This window comes from Trichoderma gamsii, assembly GCF_001481775.2.
Source record: "Trichoderma gamsii strain T6085 chromosome Unknown Scaffold_20.2, whole genome shotgun sequence".
In the NCBI taxonomy this organism is placed as follows: Eukaryota; Fungi; Ascomycota; class Sordariomycetes; order Hypocreales; family Hypocreaceae; genus Trichoderma; species Trichoderma gamsii.
This window is the reverse complement of record NW_020171357.1, coordinates 379381-396408: the sequence shown is the minus strand read 5'-3', so window position 1 is coordinate 396408 and position 17028 is coordinate 379381. Positions and strand designations below refer to the sequence as shown.

At 46.6% G+C, this 17028-nt stretch overlaps 6 protein-coding genes across 6 annotated transcripts; 3 read left to right on the top strand and 3 right to left on the bottom strand.

Moving 5' to 3' along the window:
- Positions 1-1403: 1403 nt before the first annotated feature.
- TGAM01_v206135 (AP-2 complex subunit mu-1) lies at positions 1404-2784 on the bottom strand (the record flags this gene model as incomplete). The annotated part of the gene is made up of 2 exons (XM_018802615.1): positions 1404-2377; positions 2448-2784. 2 exons carry the CDS (start codon positions 2782-2784, stop codon positions 1404-1406), a joined length of 1311 nt encoding a protein of 436 aa, XP_018664122.1.
- Positions 2785-3778: 994 nt separating this feature from the next.
- On the top strand, positions 3779-5266 carry TGAM01_v206134 (hypothetical protein; the record flags this gene model as incomplete). Its single annotated transcript, XM_018802616.1, has 1 exon — positions 3779-5266. One exon carries the CDS (start codon positions 3779-3781, stop codon positions 5264-5266), a length of 1488 nt encoding a protein of 495 aa, XP_018664123.1.
- A 145-nt stretch (positions 5267-5411) lies between these two features.
- On the bottom strand, positions 5412-6083 carry TGAM01_v206133 (hypothetical protein; the record flags this gene model as incomplete). Its single annotated transcript, XM_018802617.1, has 1 exon — positions 5412-6083. One exon carries the CDS (start codon positions 6081-6083, stop codon positions 5412-5414), a length of 672 nt encoding a protein of 223 aa, XP_018664124.1.
- Positions 6084-8391: 2308 nt separating this feature from the next.
- On the top strand, positions 8392-9865 carry TGAM01_v206132 (hypothetical protein; the record flags this gene model as incomplete). Its single annotated transcript, XM_018802618.1, has 3 exons — positions 8392-8984; positions 9079-9648; positions 9712-9865. The coding sequence occupies 3 exons, from the start codon at positions 8392-8394 to the stop codon at positions 9863-9865; spliced, it is 1317 nt and encodes a 438-aa protein (XP_018664125.1).
- A 512-nt stretch (positions 9866-10377) lies between these two features.
- On the top strand, positions 10378-10963 carry TGAM01_v206131 (hypothetical protein; the record flags this gene model as incomplete). Its single annotated transcript, XM_018802619.1, has 2 exons — positions 10378-10878; positions 10931-10963. 2 exons carry the CDS (start codon positions 10378-10380, stop codon positions 10961-10963), a joined length of 534 nt encoding a protein of 177 aa, XP_018664126.1.
- A 4820-nt stretch (positions 10964-15783) lies between these two features.
- TGAM01_v206130 (hypothetical protein) lies at positions 15784-16287 on the bottom strand (the record flags this gene model as incomplete). Its single annotated transcript, XM_018802620.1, has 1 exon — positions 15784-16287. One exon carries the CDS (start codon positions 16285-16287, stop codon positions 15784-15786), a length of 504 nt encoding a protein of 167 aa, XP_018664127.1.
- Between the last annotated feature and the right edge of the window lie 741 nt (positions 16288-17028).

The following is a 17028-nucleotide window of genomic DNA, read 5'->3' as shown; positions in this document are numbered from 1 at the left end:
TAGATGAGACACCCGTGGCCTCTGTTATGTAGCGCTTCGGGGTTGTAGCCAAGTTCGGATGCCCAACGCCACAAATGAGGAACGAGAAGTGGATCGAGCAAGCTGATGGACTGATTGTCGAGAATTCAGCTTATAGCTGATGATCGAAGGACGTTAATGTTGATGGATCTCGGCCATGAAATTTTCATGCTTCGGCTTCGGAACAAGCACATGCCGCAGGGACGAACTGGTGTAACACAAAGCATGCTTTTAGACTATGGTATCTAAGAGAATACGGCTGGCTCTGCTCTTTTTAAATTCTTCTGCAGAGCTGTAGCTAGAGAGACCAGGACCGTCAAGCCGACTGGATAAAATGCTTCGTTGGCTCAAGTCTTTTCGTAAGCGTTGTATGTCCTAAAAGCTTGAAGTTAGAAGGTAAATGTGGAAGCCCAAGAAACAGTCACACAACAACGGCTGGAAAGTAGCAAAACACGCGGGTGGCCGATACAAAACAAATTCCCGTCGCACCACATGTGGAAAAGAAACATTCATGGCGTCCCTGGATGGTACACGCGCGGACTCAATTGTGATGATATAATACTCCTAAGAACAAAGCCCGGTTGGTTTATCGATTGGACATGGCCTAGAACCACACGTGCTTGTTGCTCAAGCTGGCGACTGTGGCAATCAATCGTTGCTGGAAAGGCTGAAATTGCCAGCTTGGCTTGTATACTATTTCCGACTATTGACCACGATGCCCGGGAGATAAACTGACGATAGCTTCTCGCCGGTATGTCTTGTTTCGGGCCGAATAAGGCAAGCCTGAATCATCCGTTGGCACTGTTAGTGCAGAGGGTGATGCCCAGCCGAGAACGTTCCTTGACCAGTATCATAAGCCCTTGGTAACTAAAGTTAAATAGATGTAAATGAGCGAGTCTCTGTCCTCGGATTGGACAACGTAGACGGCTAAGGAGGGGATCTGACATGTTGTATCTGCAGTTATCCGTGAACGGATCCGGGGGGGGCAGGCAACACACTAGCAAGGCTGTCAAAGTGACGTGCCACAGCCTCTCAGCTACTGGGACAGTTCTCCAGTTCACACACCTGAGCCCAATTGAGGTCTCAAGTATCATCATCTTTCAGGTACACATAATGCAGATTCCAAGCGCCACAAGGCGATACTAGCCATAGTCTTGCACACACCCATAGAGATTGCAACCTCAATTGTCGGAGGAAGACGCAAGAGCCGTGCGATTATGAAGAAGATTAAAAAGGTGTAATGATATTAAAGCTTTTGCCCGAGTATCCATCAACGCCATGCATGCCATAAATATCCATCATCGTACAATCAAATCACCTTAGAATCTAGACGGCGGACAGCTGATTAGCGCTATGATGCTGATAGATGGGGATATGAGGTCACTTTACCTTATTTCATATGAGCCTGCCCTCGTCATATATCGCACCCACTTGACACTGGAGTAATTGCTCTTCTCAAATACTTTCAGATAGCGAACCAACAAGCCCGAGCTGGTAAACATCAACAAACTAAAATTCATGCTTAGGGGCGGCCGGCTCCAGGCGCGTTGATTTGTCATGCTGGTGAGGCTCGCTTCGGCCGTGAGGACATATTCGCTCTGGCCAGTAAATCTGCCAATCTTCCAGACGATGACGTTTTCGCTGGGCTCGTACTTGGCCTTTCCTTGCGTGCAGCGCTCGGTGATTTTGGCAGTATTTAAAGGCGTGGGGATCTTGATGACGACGTTGGTAGCAAAGAGCTTGGCTCCGAAGTTGGCCTTGACGCCAATGCTGTATTCGACCTTTGTGCGGCCGACCTCGTTTACAATGGCGTGCACTTTGAACGGTAAGTTAACGTTCTCCGTGGCGCGGTATCGCATGAGCTCGAATTCGCCGTCCGGGGGGACGAAGCTGATGATTCTGTCCGTATCAAACTTGCCCAGCTTGACGCACTGGTGGAACTGACAGTCCTCCAGCGTGACGCTTCCTGCCGCTGCCTTGGTCGCCTTGGTGCCCATTTTGTTTCCGCTGGGCAAGCTCAGCAGTCCGTCATTGTCGAGCAGCAATCGGTCGTTGAGGCCAAACTTGCACTCAGGGGTACCGGATAGGTAGGCGCGCATAACAATTTGTCCCGTGACATCCGCTCGCAGCACTGCGCCGGTGGCGGACATGAGCAGGTTGATGTCCTCGATGACATCGACGAATGCTTCGTTTTTGCGGTACTTGACGTCTGCTTTGCGCCATGATAGCGCGCCGGTGGCCTGCATTGTGATCTTGGACGTGTCTTCGGGGCGCGATTCGGACTTTACGCCCTCGGTGGTGATGTACATCTTTAATGTGTCCGTCTCGGTATTCTGCGGATAGCCAAAGTCGATGATTTCTGTTTGTCGGAGCTTCAGCGTTAGTATCGATGCCGGTTTTTGTACAGGTTCAAGTTCAAGGCAACGCACCATCCAGCAGCTCGTAGACCAGCACAAAGTTGTTCTTGACGGCCTCCTCGTCGAACTTGCCAAAGTACCCCTTTCCGAGCTGGATCAGCCGGTAGAGAAACTCAAAGACCAGCGCGGCATTGGCGTTGCTCTTGGTGATGGCCACCAGGTAGATGTTTTCGTGCTTGACATGGCTAAAGGTCGTGCTCCCGAGCGTCAGGATGGGCGACCGCACCTGGGCGTTGGAGATGACCTGGATGCGGAAGACGTCGGCAAGGCGAGGCCGGCAGTCGTTGCGAAAGGCGCGGAAGATGAGGTTCTCGCCCTTTTGGTTGAAGATGAGCAAGCCGGAGAGCATCTTTGCGGAGAGAGAAGAAAAAAGAAGGAGAAAAGAAAGGAGAAGAAGAAGAGAGAAGCCCGGATCGCTGGCAAGAGCTGGCGGCGGCTGGTGTTTTGTCGAGACGAGGTTGCGACTGCAATTGCGGTTCGGCTAGGAGCTCAATTAGTGCGAGTCTCGGGGAGCTGCAGGTGCAAAGGGTGCTGGAGCCCCGCCAAGGCGCGTGATTACAGCGCTAGAGTAGGCGATTACAGGGGTGTTAACGGCTGCAGTCCCCTGGACTAACAGCATTGCGTCTTCTGAAGCTCTACGGCTTACATCCATGTGTCTATAGACATGGATGTAGCCTCAATTGACTGACGTATTTAATTGGCAAGGCGATCTCAACAATGTACTGGTTGTTTACCAAAAGATAAGCAGACGATAAAGAAGACAATGCAGGTAATATCTGATAGTGCACTGAAACTATTGCTGATAGTAATGCTGTCATTACTCTGTACATGGCATTGAGCATGGCAAAGGGCCATTGGAGTAGTACTCGTTGCGGCCAATCCAGAACCGTTCATAGGCCACTCTTAAGCCCCGGTCATTCAATAACGAGTCTTCGTGGCGCAGTTGGCTAGCGCGTCAGTCTCATATTGATACATCTATATGATCTAGACATTAGTCTGGGCCATCTGAAGGTCGTGAGTTCGAGCCTCACCGAGGACAGTTATTTTTTGCTTTTTCTTCCAAAAAGTCTTCTATCTCTCTTCTTCTTTTGAACTCTTGTTCATTCGATGCATATGTCATACTTGCAGCCAACTCGATTATTCACACTTCTTGCGCATGGTTAGTCGAGACGCTGTTTCAGTGACGCAGGCTGTGGCTGTGCTGTTACGTCCAAGACACGATCAACGCTTCTCACTCATCCAACTTGCTTTCTTCTATTATCCATTCTCAGCTGCCCGCATAGCTTATAGATCGCTCTTTTCTCATCCTTTCTCAGCGTTTCATCTTGCAATTCATCTTGTCCATGTCGCAGCCGTTGGAATTTCCATCCTCATTCGTGACGCCGTGGAAGGACCTGCTCCTCTCCCACCAAAACGAGCGCTCTCGCGATTCTCCCAACTATCACAATGACGAGGCCATTGACTCTCTTCTAACAACCAGCACGCCAAACTTACTGTATGTTGGCACTGGGCATTCAATATTCACACGCGCAATTCTCCCCGCCATTGCGTCTGCCAAGCACTCAATTCACTTCGTCACCTGCTACTGGGCCGCCTCTCCTTCTCTCGATGGCATCCGCCAGACTCTCCTCCAGCTGGCCGAGGCACGCTCAAGATCGGGAGAGTCTCTGCCTCCTCTCAACGTGAGCATTGGATTCTCGTCTTGGGGGCTATTCCAGAAGCTGTTCCATACCTCGGCGCCTGAAGGGTGCGTGTATCCTCCTTCGCGATGGGCCAAGCTGGGCTTGCCGGATGAGGAGACGCTGAGAAAAGGGGGCATCGAAATGACGGTGAAGAGCCTGTTTTTCACGCCGCTGAGCGTGATGCATCCGAAATACGTCATTATTGATGAGACAAAGGCGTGGATCCCGAGCTGCAATGTGAGCTGGGAGCGGTGGTTTGAGGGCTGCGTTGAGCTTGAAGGCGAGTTTGTAGATAGGCTACTGGATTTCCATGCTCGGGTTTGGGGTGCAAGAGTTGATAGAGACAACATTGAGCTCTCAGGGAGAGATAGAGGAACGATAAGGGAAGCACAAAATCAAGGCGTGGATGAAGAAGGTCTCCTGCATGAAACCACGAGCTCATCACCGCTTACCGAGGGCGGCGATGATCGTTCAGCAACACAATGCATTCACTTCACTGCTGTTGCCCCGACTCCGACAATCTTACTGCCATCACCGCATCATCGAAATCCTCGATTCAGATTCTTCTTCCCTTTCTTCTCTCAATCTGATCCGCCAATGACTCCGCTCAACGCCGCGCTGCTCACTCTGTTTGCTAATGCTCACCATGAAATCCATCTTGTCACGCCAAATCTCACTTCATGGCCGGTCATAGAAGCCTTATTAGATGCATTATCTCGGGGAGTCAACGTTCAGGTGCGTACGGGTCGCAATATGATGTTGATTGAGCAACTCGTCACTGCTGGAACAACTACATCATGGTGTCTTCGTCGCTTCGTCAAAAAGTACCAGGCGTTGTGTAAGCGCCACTCTCAAAATCGCGATCCGGAGGCCCAGCTAGTGTCTCCTGGCCAGCTAGATATATTCTACTATAAACAACTTGGCGAGAGGGCGAAGCTGGAAGATGAGCCCGTCTTTAGCCATTTCAAGATGACAATGGTGGATGGAGAGTATCTCATGCTGGGTTCAGGTAACATGGACAGAGCCAGTTGGTGGACGAGTCAAGAGATTGGCGTGCTGTTTTACATGCCGGGACTGAGGGAGAGGAGAGTATGGGAGGATGTGCTAGAGAAGAGAGCAGAGTTGGTGTTTCAGAGCAAGAATAGATAAAGATATCTGAGATTGCTAGCTTGTTGGATATACCCGCGGTCATGTCAATTATTGGCATTAATAGTGCCATAGCGTGAGTCTTTGATAACATAGGCCTTGGAATTTTTATTTCCGTCTTTTATTAATTATTTTCTACTCATGTGCATTATGAGTGCTCCTGAGCCTTTACCCTCTCAAAGACGTTGACAAACTCCATCGCGTCCTGAGCGCCACTCAGCTTAAACTTGCCCTGAATCGTGTAATCCGGAACGCCGCTGATGCCCCTGTACCTCGCACTTCCAGCCAGCTCATCAACCTCCTTGCCGCCCTCATCACTCTCCACAATGGCCTTTTTGAAGTCAGCCTCAGGAATGCCAGCTCCTACAGCGACCTCCTCGAGAGTCTCGTAGCTGGTGATGTCCTTTTCATTCTCAAAATACGCGGCAAACAGCCCGTCGACGACCTTGAGCTCCGTGTCGTCGCCAAACTTCTTGGCGAGGTGAACCAGGCGGTGCGAGTCCCGCGAGTTGCCCAGCTTGCCGCCGTACTTGAAGTTGATGCCGACGGCGTTGCCCACGCCGGTCAGGCGCTCGTGGATCATGGCGGTGCGCTCCGGGCCGAAACGCTGCAGGTAGTACTCGTGCTTGTCGCGGCTGTTGCCAGGGCCTCGGGGCGAGTCTGGGTTGAGCTGGTAGGGCGCGTACTTGACGGAAAAGGTGTCGGTGGATGAAGGGTAGCGCTGCTGCCAGATTGCCTGGGCTCGCTGGACTTGCTTGCGGCCGACGTAGCACCAGGGGCAGACGGTGTCTGAGACGACGTCGATGCGGAAGTTTACCATGGTTGCGGTGGTTGAGCTTTGAGGCTTGTTTGGTTTGAGTTGAGACGAGTTGGTGATGGTTTCAGGAACTTGTGATCTGGCGGAGTCGTGGGAAAAATGGGTATGACGAGCTCGCTCTATTGTCTACTTTGGCCGAGGCCCAGTTACTTATACTACGATTGCGTGCCTCCATGTTTTAGAATCCTTCACGAATATACCAAGGGCTTGATAGTATGGCCGGTGAAGATATCTCCGCTCAGAAAGCCAATCCTTCAAACCATTGACAAAGGATTTGAAATCAACAACTCGTTCAGAGCGATATAGCCGATCCAACCGTCACTTGTCCGGAAAGCGTGTTCCGTTTTTGTTCGGAGTCGTTTTTGTTCCGAGTAATACTAAAGCTCCGTTTAATATCTACTTGGCGCTAGATACTATCTATGTGAATTAGTAAAATTAGTAAGACAGGTGGGATCCATTGCATTTGAACAGGCCGGTGCTGAATGAGGGGAATTGTGGCATCGGATATTAAGTATGAGTCCTGCAAGCAATCAGATTTCTTAATACTACCAAGACAATTCCGGACTGCACAGTAAAAGGTAGTAATAGTGAATATATATATCAAGTGTCCATGTATTGGCCACAAAACTGATACAAGTGCCATGCTGAAAGTGGGATGAGTCGAAAAACTAGCTTATAGTGTATTTATAATCCATCGGACCTTGTCCCCTTTCCATCAACACCTGCGGATGCTAATTTAGCTCGTGCATGCTAGCGTGCCCTCCATATTCTCTTATGGTTCTTTATTGAAAGGAAATTCCGTGCAAGAGTTCAGTTAGCAACTTCTATAAGTTTTGGACAACTCTAATAAATATCAGAGCAGATTTACAGACGGCGTGCTTGCAATGCTTAGCTTCTAAATACATGGATTGAGAGCGAGGTTAAAATGAACTGCGGGATATCAGTAATTCAAGTTCTCCAACAATATGTCCATGTTGGATAAGGTATTTTAATCTGGTCACTTGATGACCAATGCTGTCTGTTTGTTGATTATCAATAGTATAATCACGGGCAGCAGGTCATCTTTTGCTCTCGAGATCGTATTTAAAAAAGTTTGAAGGAGTTGCTGCATTAATAACAGTTTGTGATACAATTCCTGGTTCATCTAGGGTAGGATCCAGGGTTTCTTGGTAAGCTATTTAATTTTGCTGCTGCTACTCCGTACTAGTTGGACAGATCTGGGGTGCAGGCGTGAGGAAAAGGATTTACCCGATTCTTGGACCTGCATACAGATAACATTAACATGAGTTTTGGTACAAGTAGTAAAATGACTAGAATCACCTACTGTTGCTACATACTATTGACTGCACCAAGCAGTGTCAAGCGACTTGTCACGTCGATGAAAAACCTTGAAGTGGATCTGACTCTGATCCGTAGTACCGAGGTACGTTAGTATGGCTGTCAGTTTTCCCTCCTATTAGAAGATTTCTGCGGCCTTGATCATAGTTTAGTCGCCCAAGTCGGCATATTGGGTATACATACATGCATTCTTTGACGATGTTCTAGTTGCATATTAGAGACTATGCTAACTAGGTAGTAATGAAAATAAAACTACACGTAGCTAAGCTTCAATATCTATTTCCCGGGCGAAGAGCATCGGTTTATTCTGCGATCTTGCCTGTGTGGGTTCTAGTTGTTGGTGCTAACGCTAAAATAGCAAACGGCAAGGTTCAACTGCCGCTTTCAATGCGACGTTTCCAACCTATTCCATTGTGATTCCTTTGTTCCAAGCAGTCTAGTGTCAAGAAAAGTCTATGACCTAATTTGGGGCTAATTCTTGTAAATAATATCTGCTGTCAATTTTGAAAGAGAAGAGGCATTACATGAAGCCGTCTTATTTTTATCTAGTTTGGTTAAAACATTGGTAATGGTTCCTAAGCGGACTTGTCCAACTTCTTGTCAGATATAGTCTCCTATCTTTACTCAGCGTCTGATGCGAATAGAACAATGCAGTCCTTGGCGGCGTTTCTCTTCTCAAGAGATGTGCCACCTCTCCTTTAGATCCCTGCTCTTGCCCCTCCATAACTCCACCTATCAACCAGTTTTTGAAACTAGTTTGATGATTAGCAGAGCATGAGTGATAAATGCCTTGGTATAGGTTGTTGATTCGGGCTCCAGACGTACCGACGATCACCCCACTCGACTTACAAATGTTTGCGTATAAAGAGATGGACTGCCCTTGGCTATAGGATCGTCTGGCATAGTAACTAAATAACAGGACTTCAAATTGTATAACTCTCCCACCAAAAACACCGTCTCACCAGCCTCCACTATGGCCACTCAGAGATATACTTCAGCTGAAAAGGTCGACGCTGCGCCCCTTGGCCAGCCCCTGGCATTCGAGTTCAGCGGCAAAACGGCCAAGAACCGCTTTCTCAAGTCTTCCATGTCTGAGCAGCTGTCAAGTTACGATGAGAAGGATCTAACAAAGAGAGGCATCCCCTCAAAAGAGCTCGTTAACTTGTATAGACGATGGGGCGAGGGCGGATACGGAGTCATTCTTCTCGGCAACACCATGCTCGAGTACGATCAACTGGAGATTGACGGAGCCCACATCATTCCTTCAGATGCTCCATTTTCTGGAGAACGATTTGAAAAGTTCAAGGAAATTGCTGAGGTGTCTAAGAAGCACGGCAGTCTCGTGTACCCGCAGCTGAGCCACCCGGGTCGACAGGTTCAGGAAGCCATTCAGCCGAATCCCATTTCTGCTAGCGATGTGCAGCTGGTGATTCCCGCGATGGGAACATTTGCCAAGCCGAGACCGATGGAGAAGGCTGATTTTGAGAGGGTCATTAACGGATTTGCTCATGCTGCCGAGTATAGCTACAAGGCCGGATTCGATGGCGTTCAGCTCCATGGTGCCCAGTAAGTCTTTTACGCTGCGGATATCCTGGCTTCCAATTACCAGGACATACAGGCACAAGCCAAAATAAGTGAAGAATGCTGACGTTGTTCGTAGCGGTTATCTCTTGGCCCAGTTCCTCGCACCGTCAACTAACAAGAGAACCGACGAATACGGCGGCTCGCTGCTCAACCGCGCAAGACTCATCTTTCAGATCTCCGATGCCATTCGCGCTCGCGTCCCTGACAAGTCCTTCAGTCTCGGCATCAAGCTGAACAGTGTAGAGTTCCAGGAGGGCGGCTTTACCCCCGAGGAATGCAAGGACCTCTGTGTCGAACTTGAGAAGAACAACTTTGACTGGGTTGAGCTTTCCGGCGGCACATACGAGGAGCTGGCATTTCGGCATAGACGAGAGTCAACCATCAAGAGAGAGGCTTACTTCCTCGAATTCGCTGAGCTGATCATCCCGCACCTGAAGAAGACCAAGGTGTATGTCACTGGTGGTCTGCGCTCAACGGCTGGCATGGTCAAGGGCCTTAAGTCTGTGGATGGAATCGGATTGGCGCGACCTACTGCTTATGAACCTGCGCTGCCGCAGAGAATCCTTGATGGTGTTGTAGAGGGTGCCATTAAGCCATTTTTCGACGAGAACGACACTGGCATGGGTTTGCTCGCTGCTAAAACTGAGTAAGTTACTTGCCCCTATGAACGTACGAGATTGCGGAATACTGACGCGCTGATGCAATGTAGCATGAAACTCGTTGGCCTTGATCATGAACCCCTTGATTTAAGCCGAGAGGATCACCAAAAGGTCTTTTCGTCTGCGCTGAGCAAGTGGTCTGGCCGAATTGGTCCTCTAGATATCGAGGACTTTGACTTTAAGCCTTATGGCACTGCCTACTAGATAAACGTATGCTCCAGCCTAAATAATGATCTGGATTTGTGAGGGGTGTAGCCTATACGAACATACGCCGTAAATATGTCTGCATGTAGCTAGCGCACTCTACTGGAGAGAAATACATTGATGTATGCACGTAATCTGCCTGTACGAATCTTCTGCCTAGGGATATGTAATGTCAATGTATTGGCTACCGCCCCGCATCCTTAAATCATATGGCGACACAAATTCTGTGCGTGGCTGTGCTGCGAATGGACATCTACGGCTCGAAGCCTGAATCTGCCTCGAACTACCGGTCAGGCAGTATTACGCTAGGCATTATATCGCAGAGCATACACATTTGATATTTTTCTTTTTCTTTTCTCTTCTTTTCTCTTTCTTCGTCATTCTTTTCCAGCTTCTATTTCTGACTTCGAAGATTTCCGCAATATACCTAGGTACATGTGTACCAGCTCTTCCACTTTGGTGGCACATACCTAGATTTTTGATATTGTTACACATGTATATTGTAATTGATCATGGAGCAGTATAGTTATGAACCTCTTGATCTGGGCCGACCTGCAATTCGACTGCTCTGTTTGCATAGAGGAGGCAACGAGAGCGAGATAACCTGCAACCTTTTCCAGGCAGAGCTGCATCAGCGACATGATACAGTTTCATATGAAGCCCTCTCGTATACGTGGGGCTCTGCTGACTTGACTGAGAGCATCGTCATAGATTGTTTCTTTATGAATGTTACCTTGAATCTCTATGGCATTCTTCAACAACTTCGTTATCAGGATGAGGATCGTATCCTATGGATTGATGCAGTATGTATTGATCAAGAAAACAAGAAAGAGAGAGGGCACCAAGTTGAGCAGATGAGTGAGATTTACAAGGAAGCTCACCGAGTAGTTTTTTGGCTAGGCCCGGGAACCTTTGAGACGGACGTACTCATGGAATCACTGCAACTGCTTCAGAGCGAAATTGAGAAGCACAATTACAGAAGCTGGCTGCCTGAAGATGATGATTGGAAGAAAGTATGGGCCTCTATGGAGCCATTATTCAAAAGAACTTATACGCACTACAAAGCTATACAACGGCGTGGTTTACGAGAGCTTCTAGCAAGACCGTGGTTTCGCAGAGTATGGATTTTACAAGAAGTGGCGCTTGCGCGGGCGGGCATCATATTTTGCGGCACGAAAAGGGTATCAACGCGGCTTTTTAGTCTTGCACCTCAGCTTCTAGAAACAGATACCCATCCGCATTGTCAATCAGTACTCGACATTATGCCTAATCCGTGGAGAGAGAACTCATGGTGGAGCAAGAGTCCAGATCTTCGCACGCTGCTATTGAATTTTGGAGATAGCAAAGCGACAGAACCACGAGACCTTGTGTATGCTTTGCGGGGGATGTCGTCCGATGTTAGAGAGAAAAACAATATCTTTCCTGATTATGAGAAATCAGAAGAATCTTTGGTTCGTCAGGTTGTTCAGTTTATTGAACATTGTGAACCGGAGGACCTTGCGACACCACCGCGTACAGTGCGAGACTTGATACAATGCCTAAAAGTCCTCGATACGGATCGCTGTGTAGCTCTGGCGAAGACTTCTTCGTCTCAAGAATTGGAAAATCTACTTCTTAAGAGGCCTGAAGTCAAGATCAACCAAAAAATCTGTACGGCCGCGGTAGCTTGGGACAAGAAAGGCGAAGTAGTCGAAATGTTGCTGCATCGTCGCCCAAGAGAATTCATAGCGAGCGATGAGGTTTTGATAGCTGCAGCAAAGAACCCGAATGGTGCTAACAAGGTATTCGAAATTCTTTCTCATCACCTAAAAGGCCGATTCAAGATATCAGAGGAGGTGGTTATAGCCGCGGCAGAGAACCAGCAGTGTGGAAGTACAGTGTTGAACCTCCTTCTAATTTCTGATCACTGCGAATCCGAGATGATAAAGGAGGAGGTGTTTATAGCTATAGCGACGAACAAAATGATCAGTGACAGAGCGATAAGAATCATTCACTCTTATAGGCCTGATTTAAGCTGGCAATTGATAGAGGCGCTTGGGGCTATAAAAAGGAAAAAGCCATACGACAGAAAATCGACGGGAAAGTTTCCACCCTCTAACGACCCTAAGTATGAGCGTTATTTGAACCTTTATAGGGAAAGGATGGACAGTGATAATAGGGAAGAGAGCAGAATATTCACAGCAATAAGTGAAAGAGATGGTGGTTGGATGTTATACATCTCTCTCTCTTATAAGTCATTCTAATTTGAAGCTTTCTTTCTAAATAGAATATGAAGTTGCATGGGCAGTGGTACTTATGCTTACGTAAATGCGTGCAACGTAACTACCTACACGTAAAATCACACACCACACGCTGATATAAAATGTACTATTCATATCCATGAAGATTGCAAATGGTTTGTAACGATCCGTTATACCGTTATGCCAAACAGGGCAAAAGATTAGGCCAATAACTACTACTGCAGCAGTTACTGTAACGGAACCAGCTGCTCATGAGGGATTCTATCTGTTACGCTGAACCAGGTCGTAAATGATCTTATCATTGTTCCAACTCAAACAGTACTACCGAACAGATCGCCGTTAAAGGAAGCTTCGTTGGTAGAGAAGACTTATAATGGGATAATTGTAAAGGAAGACAATTTTTTATTCTGACAGGAGTACATATACGTCTGTTAAACTACTAGTATAATTGGCATGATTCGCAAACCTAATTTTAAGCATATGGCGTATGATTACGAAACTTAATGCTAGGGAGGCTTAGTTAAATCGGATGAGATTGAAGTTGATTATATGGAAGAAGGCCAGGAAAAAAAAAACTTTTGGTGAAGAGAATGAGAGATACGGAGCAAAGTAAGCTTCTAGACGCATCTTGGCTTAAGGCATGAGCCTTAAAAAGCTGAACTTGATGTGAAACTGACGGAATCTAGGAGCAATCTTTTCTGGCTTTGGTGCAGAAGGCAAGAAGATACATGTATGGAGTCGTTATGCTTTGTTACGAAACAGATATCAGGTCGCAGAATATTTCCGACAGGACACTACTGATTCTAGCAGCTGCTTAGGGACATTTGAAGATACTCGATTCACTCTTGAAATTTGAGTTAACGAAGTGGCATATTAAGCTAACCTGAGATTACCCAAACTATTTGACCCAACATTGGCAAACAAACACCACTGCAGTTAAAAAATTCATGAAGGGAGTCTTATCAATCTAACTGAGCATAGAAGAACAATCCTTCACGACATCTGAGCCCCAAAAGCTCGATAGGGACTGATACGATTCGGATGCTGTGGCGTTTAGAGTGAATTGTGCACCTGAACACAATAAAGGTCGCAAAAGAGGCTGCCTCCTCTGGTTGCAAGACGTCATGCACAATCTCGTGAATCTTTCACCGGGTTTCAACATGCCTTTTCTGATACTCCGCTCCAGTCGTCCTTTGGCAAAGACTGGTGCTGTTGTTTTGAATTCGATAGACATTTTCGCCATTAGATGGAAAAGCCCGGGCTCCAATGCAGATAACCTCCTCATCAATAGCATCCGAGATCAGTTCATAAATTGAGTCATCTTCGGATAGCTGAAATTGGCAAGATGGATCATCCATGTTACTCAGTGGAGAACGTATTACTATGAATTTGCAACCCTGCTTGCGAGCAATAGTAATTAATTGGACTTGTTTTTCTTATATAAAGTGTGCCTAGCGCTACTTGTTGGTCCTGATATAGGCTGCCTAGACTAGTATAGGAGAAGCTGTTTTTGATCTCTTAAATTAAAATGCAGATGCTTGTGTGCTTGGAATAATTGAGCTAGTATAGGCAAAATTGACAACAAAGAGGAGCCAATAAGCTGTCCAAGAGCTGGGGCCGCTTAATATTGACGCCACAAGGACCAGCCGACCTCTGTTATCCATCATGTCATCCGATACAGGGTTAGCAATAGCACCCGCGTCCAGTCCCGAAAGCGACGCAGAAGACTCGGAAAATACACCAAAGAGTCACCCCTGCCAGCCAGCTTGGCTGAGGCTTCAAGAATATTACAACTAAAGTAGTTTTAACTATATAACTCTAGCTATACAATCAGACCAGGAAACCTTACAACTAAAGAGTCAAACTTTTTGACTTGAAGTGCTTGTGGCTAGAGTATCATAACCCAAGAGACACAGAATTTAGTTTATAGTCTGGAATGTCAAAAGCCTTGCTGTAAAAATGGGGAAAGAGTGTAAATTTAATAAGTCAGGCTTTGAGTTTACAATCTGGAATGACAAAAACCTTACTCTGGAATATTGAACCTTACTGCCAATAAACTTGAATAATTAGCTATACACATTTCTCCTATATAACATTCTCACTCGTTCAGCAACATTATCATTACTAAACTTCTAACAACCAGTCCTAAACATGCGTGAACCTTCTTCAAACAGTGGCTGATCCTTCTTCAAACAACCTTGATGTATCATTATACCCCCAGGGTCCCGACTTGTCAGGGAAGGTTAGGTTACTTACAATAGCTGTTCTCCCCATTTCTGCCCCTGGAGGTAGAGTGTTTCCACCTCTCCTGCTAAATGTAAACCAACATCACTTCTGCCTCTGGAGGTAGATGGTTCCTTTATAAATGGATATAGATAAATTGCACTTCTGCCACTACTTTTTATATACCACTTTGATATTTTACTTGTTTAATAAAGATAAGTATAAATAGTTAAGGATACATAAATAGGCTAATGACACTAAAGGATATTGCATATCACGTCGAGCTGCGCCGACTCTCCGCTCGATGCCCGTGCTGAGAGTAGAGCTGGGAAAGACAAAAGAGGTCAAGGCTGCGAAAGGTGGATGGATATATGCATAGACAGTTTAATAACTTGCAGATTACTGTAACTACAACTTGATTCATTTCATTTGATAAACAGGTTTATAGTAAAACAGGCGATTACAACCAAGTAGCCGCCAAGAGGGAGCCTTGAAATATAGCTCATTAATAGCAGTAGTCGTTGCTGAATAAACCGCTATCGGCACACCTGTTGCCACAAAATTCAAGGTACTCAATCTCCCCATGATGCCCCGAGCAAAAGAACAAAGACCTTTGAATATGGGCACCGTATGTTGGCTGGGATGCGGCTTTAAGTGCCTCACGAATATATTCCTCATAACGCCCTATTTATTCTTTAGTAGATAATATATAGCTTAATAGTTATATGTTTTGGAGATACATACCAATTTGTAAGAGAGCACCTCCGCAATATTTGAAGTTGACCTGGCAGTTGAAGGCAGCAGTGAAAGAGAAAAGGGCGGCGAGAGTTACAAGAGGGAGAACTGTATATTTTACCATAATGAATATCTTCAATTTAACAGAAGCAGAACGTCAGTGTTAGGGTATTAACAGAGTGAGAACGGTCATGAGTTTAAGTTAATGAATTATTATTTTTTTCTGTGAGATTAGCTACTAATATAGAAAAACAGATATTTCCCATTGAGTAAGATTTTGGTCATCGATTCATTTAACCCCGCATGTCTCAGCTAATATAAATCCCAACTTGAGTTTCGGAGATCTTTTTGGCAGGAATGAAGGCGCTATGCATTTTAGGTATTCAACTTTTAATTAAGACCTTGACTTTGATGTATTGCACACCAATCTGGCAGACGTTCAATGTAGCATTCTAACATAAAGTGGCTGCCGCCAGCGGCTGGCTGAACAGACTTGGACGCGTAGCTTTGATGTAAGTATATTCTAGTGTGTCTGGAAACGCTTGTCTAAATGTTTCCGATTCGGTAGCGCGCTGCACTTTAACAATCGGCAGCGGGGCGACATTTAAGATTAACGCCATGATTAAACTTGGCCAGATTGCTGCTGGACCCTTGCGCAGGTTGCAAAAGTAGCGTTGCTATAGTTTTAATATCCGGTATGTATTTACTTAGGTAAAAGGCTTAGTTAGTTAAGTCTTGACATCCGCAGGCAGAGTAGAAGTCCGGCAGCCAGCTAGACAAGGGATCGGCAGTGACGGGGGCGATGAACTTGGTCCTAGTGCCGGGTGAAGCAAGTAGCGACTTGATGGCATCAGCAGCTTGCTGCGGCGTCATGGTTGGAGTGTAGCCCATGTACGAGTAGTCAGGTTCGTTAAAAGTCAATAGGTACTCTGGTGCATCGGGCGAGTTGACCAAGCTGACGGCATTGGCGACGTCGCTTGCGAAAGCCATCATTGGGATTTGTCCAAAGTTGCTGCCTAGCCCGAACGTGAGATAATTTGAAGCGCCCTGGATCTGCGAAGATTGCGACGGTGAGTATCCAGAGTTAAAGACGACATTTTTGAAACCAGCAGGGCAGTCAAGTGTCGAATAGTCGGATTTGTCATCGTTGTTGCTAGACTCGGACGAAATAGCAACTGCAATTCGCACATGAAGACAAAGTAAAAGCTTCTTAGTGAACACCATGATTGCGGTTATGAGCCAGCCGAACACTCGTGTCTGGATCTTCGAATGACTAGGAGTCAGGAGTGTCTTAAGACTATAGAGTTGCGCCAAGTTCAATATTTATAAAATGGATCAAATTTGGTGCTGAGCAATAGAGACCGGCAGCCAAGTTTCTAAATGCAGGATGACGATGCGATTCTGCAAGCCAGTAAGAACATGGCATAGGCTCAATGGATGGCCATCTGAATGCGTCTGAAGTCCCTGCCAACTTCCAGTCCGATACCGTGAACAGGCATTTGAATGTTTTCCCGAAAGATTCGTACTCAGCCTTCTTGGTTGCAAGTGTGGTCGATAATGACGCCTCTCGAGCTCCGACGACCTGCCCTTAATTTGCTCAATTGCGTTCCATTCCGAAGCAAAAGCGCTCTGTCAAGCAGCTACTGTACTTTGATCTTCCGCGGAGAACAACTAGTGGCAGTCTCTGCAGAGCGTCTTCGGTAGCGCCGAGATGTCATCATACATGTAGCTATATAGAATTCGACATGGATGCTGATGATTTTTAATTTCCAGCTTTAGTCTCGGCCCGCGTGATTCAAGAAGGTCGGGGTAACTCGTCCTCGTCCTGCCGCACTTCGGACTCTTGTGGATAAGGCATCAGCAATGGAGGAAGCCTGAGATCGGCTTTGACAAGGCCCAAGCCCGAGCAGAAGCCAACGAGAGTATAAGACACGTCAAGGTGATTTCAAGTTCAAACATCCCTCG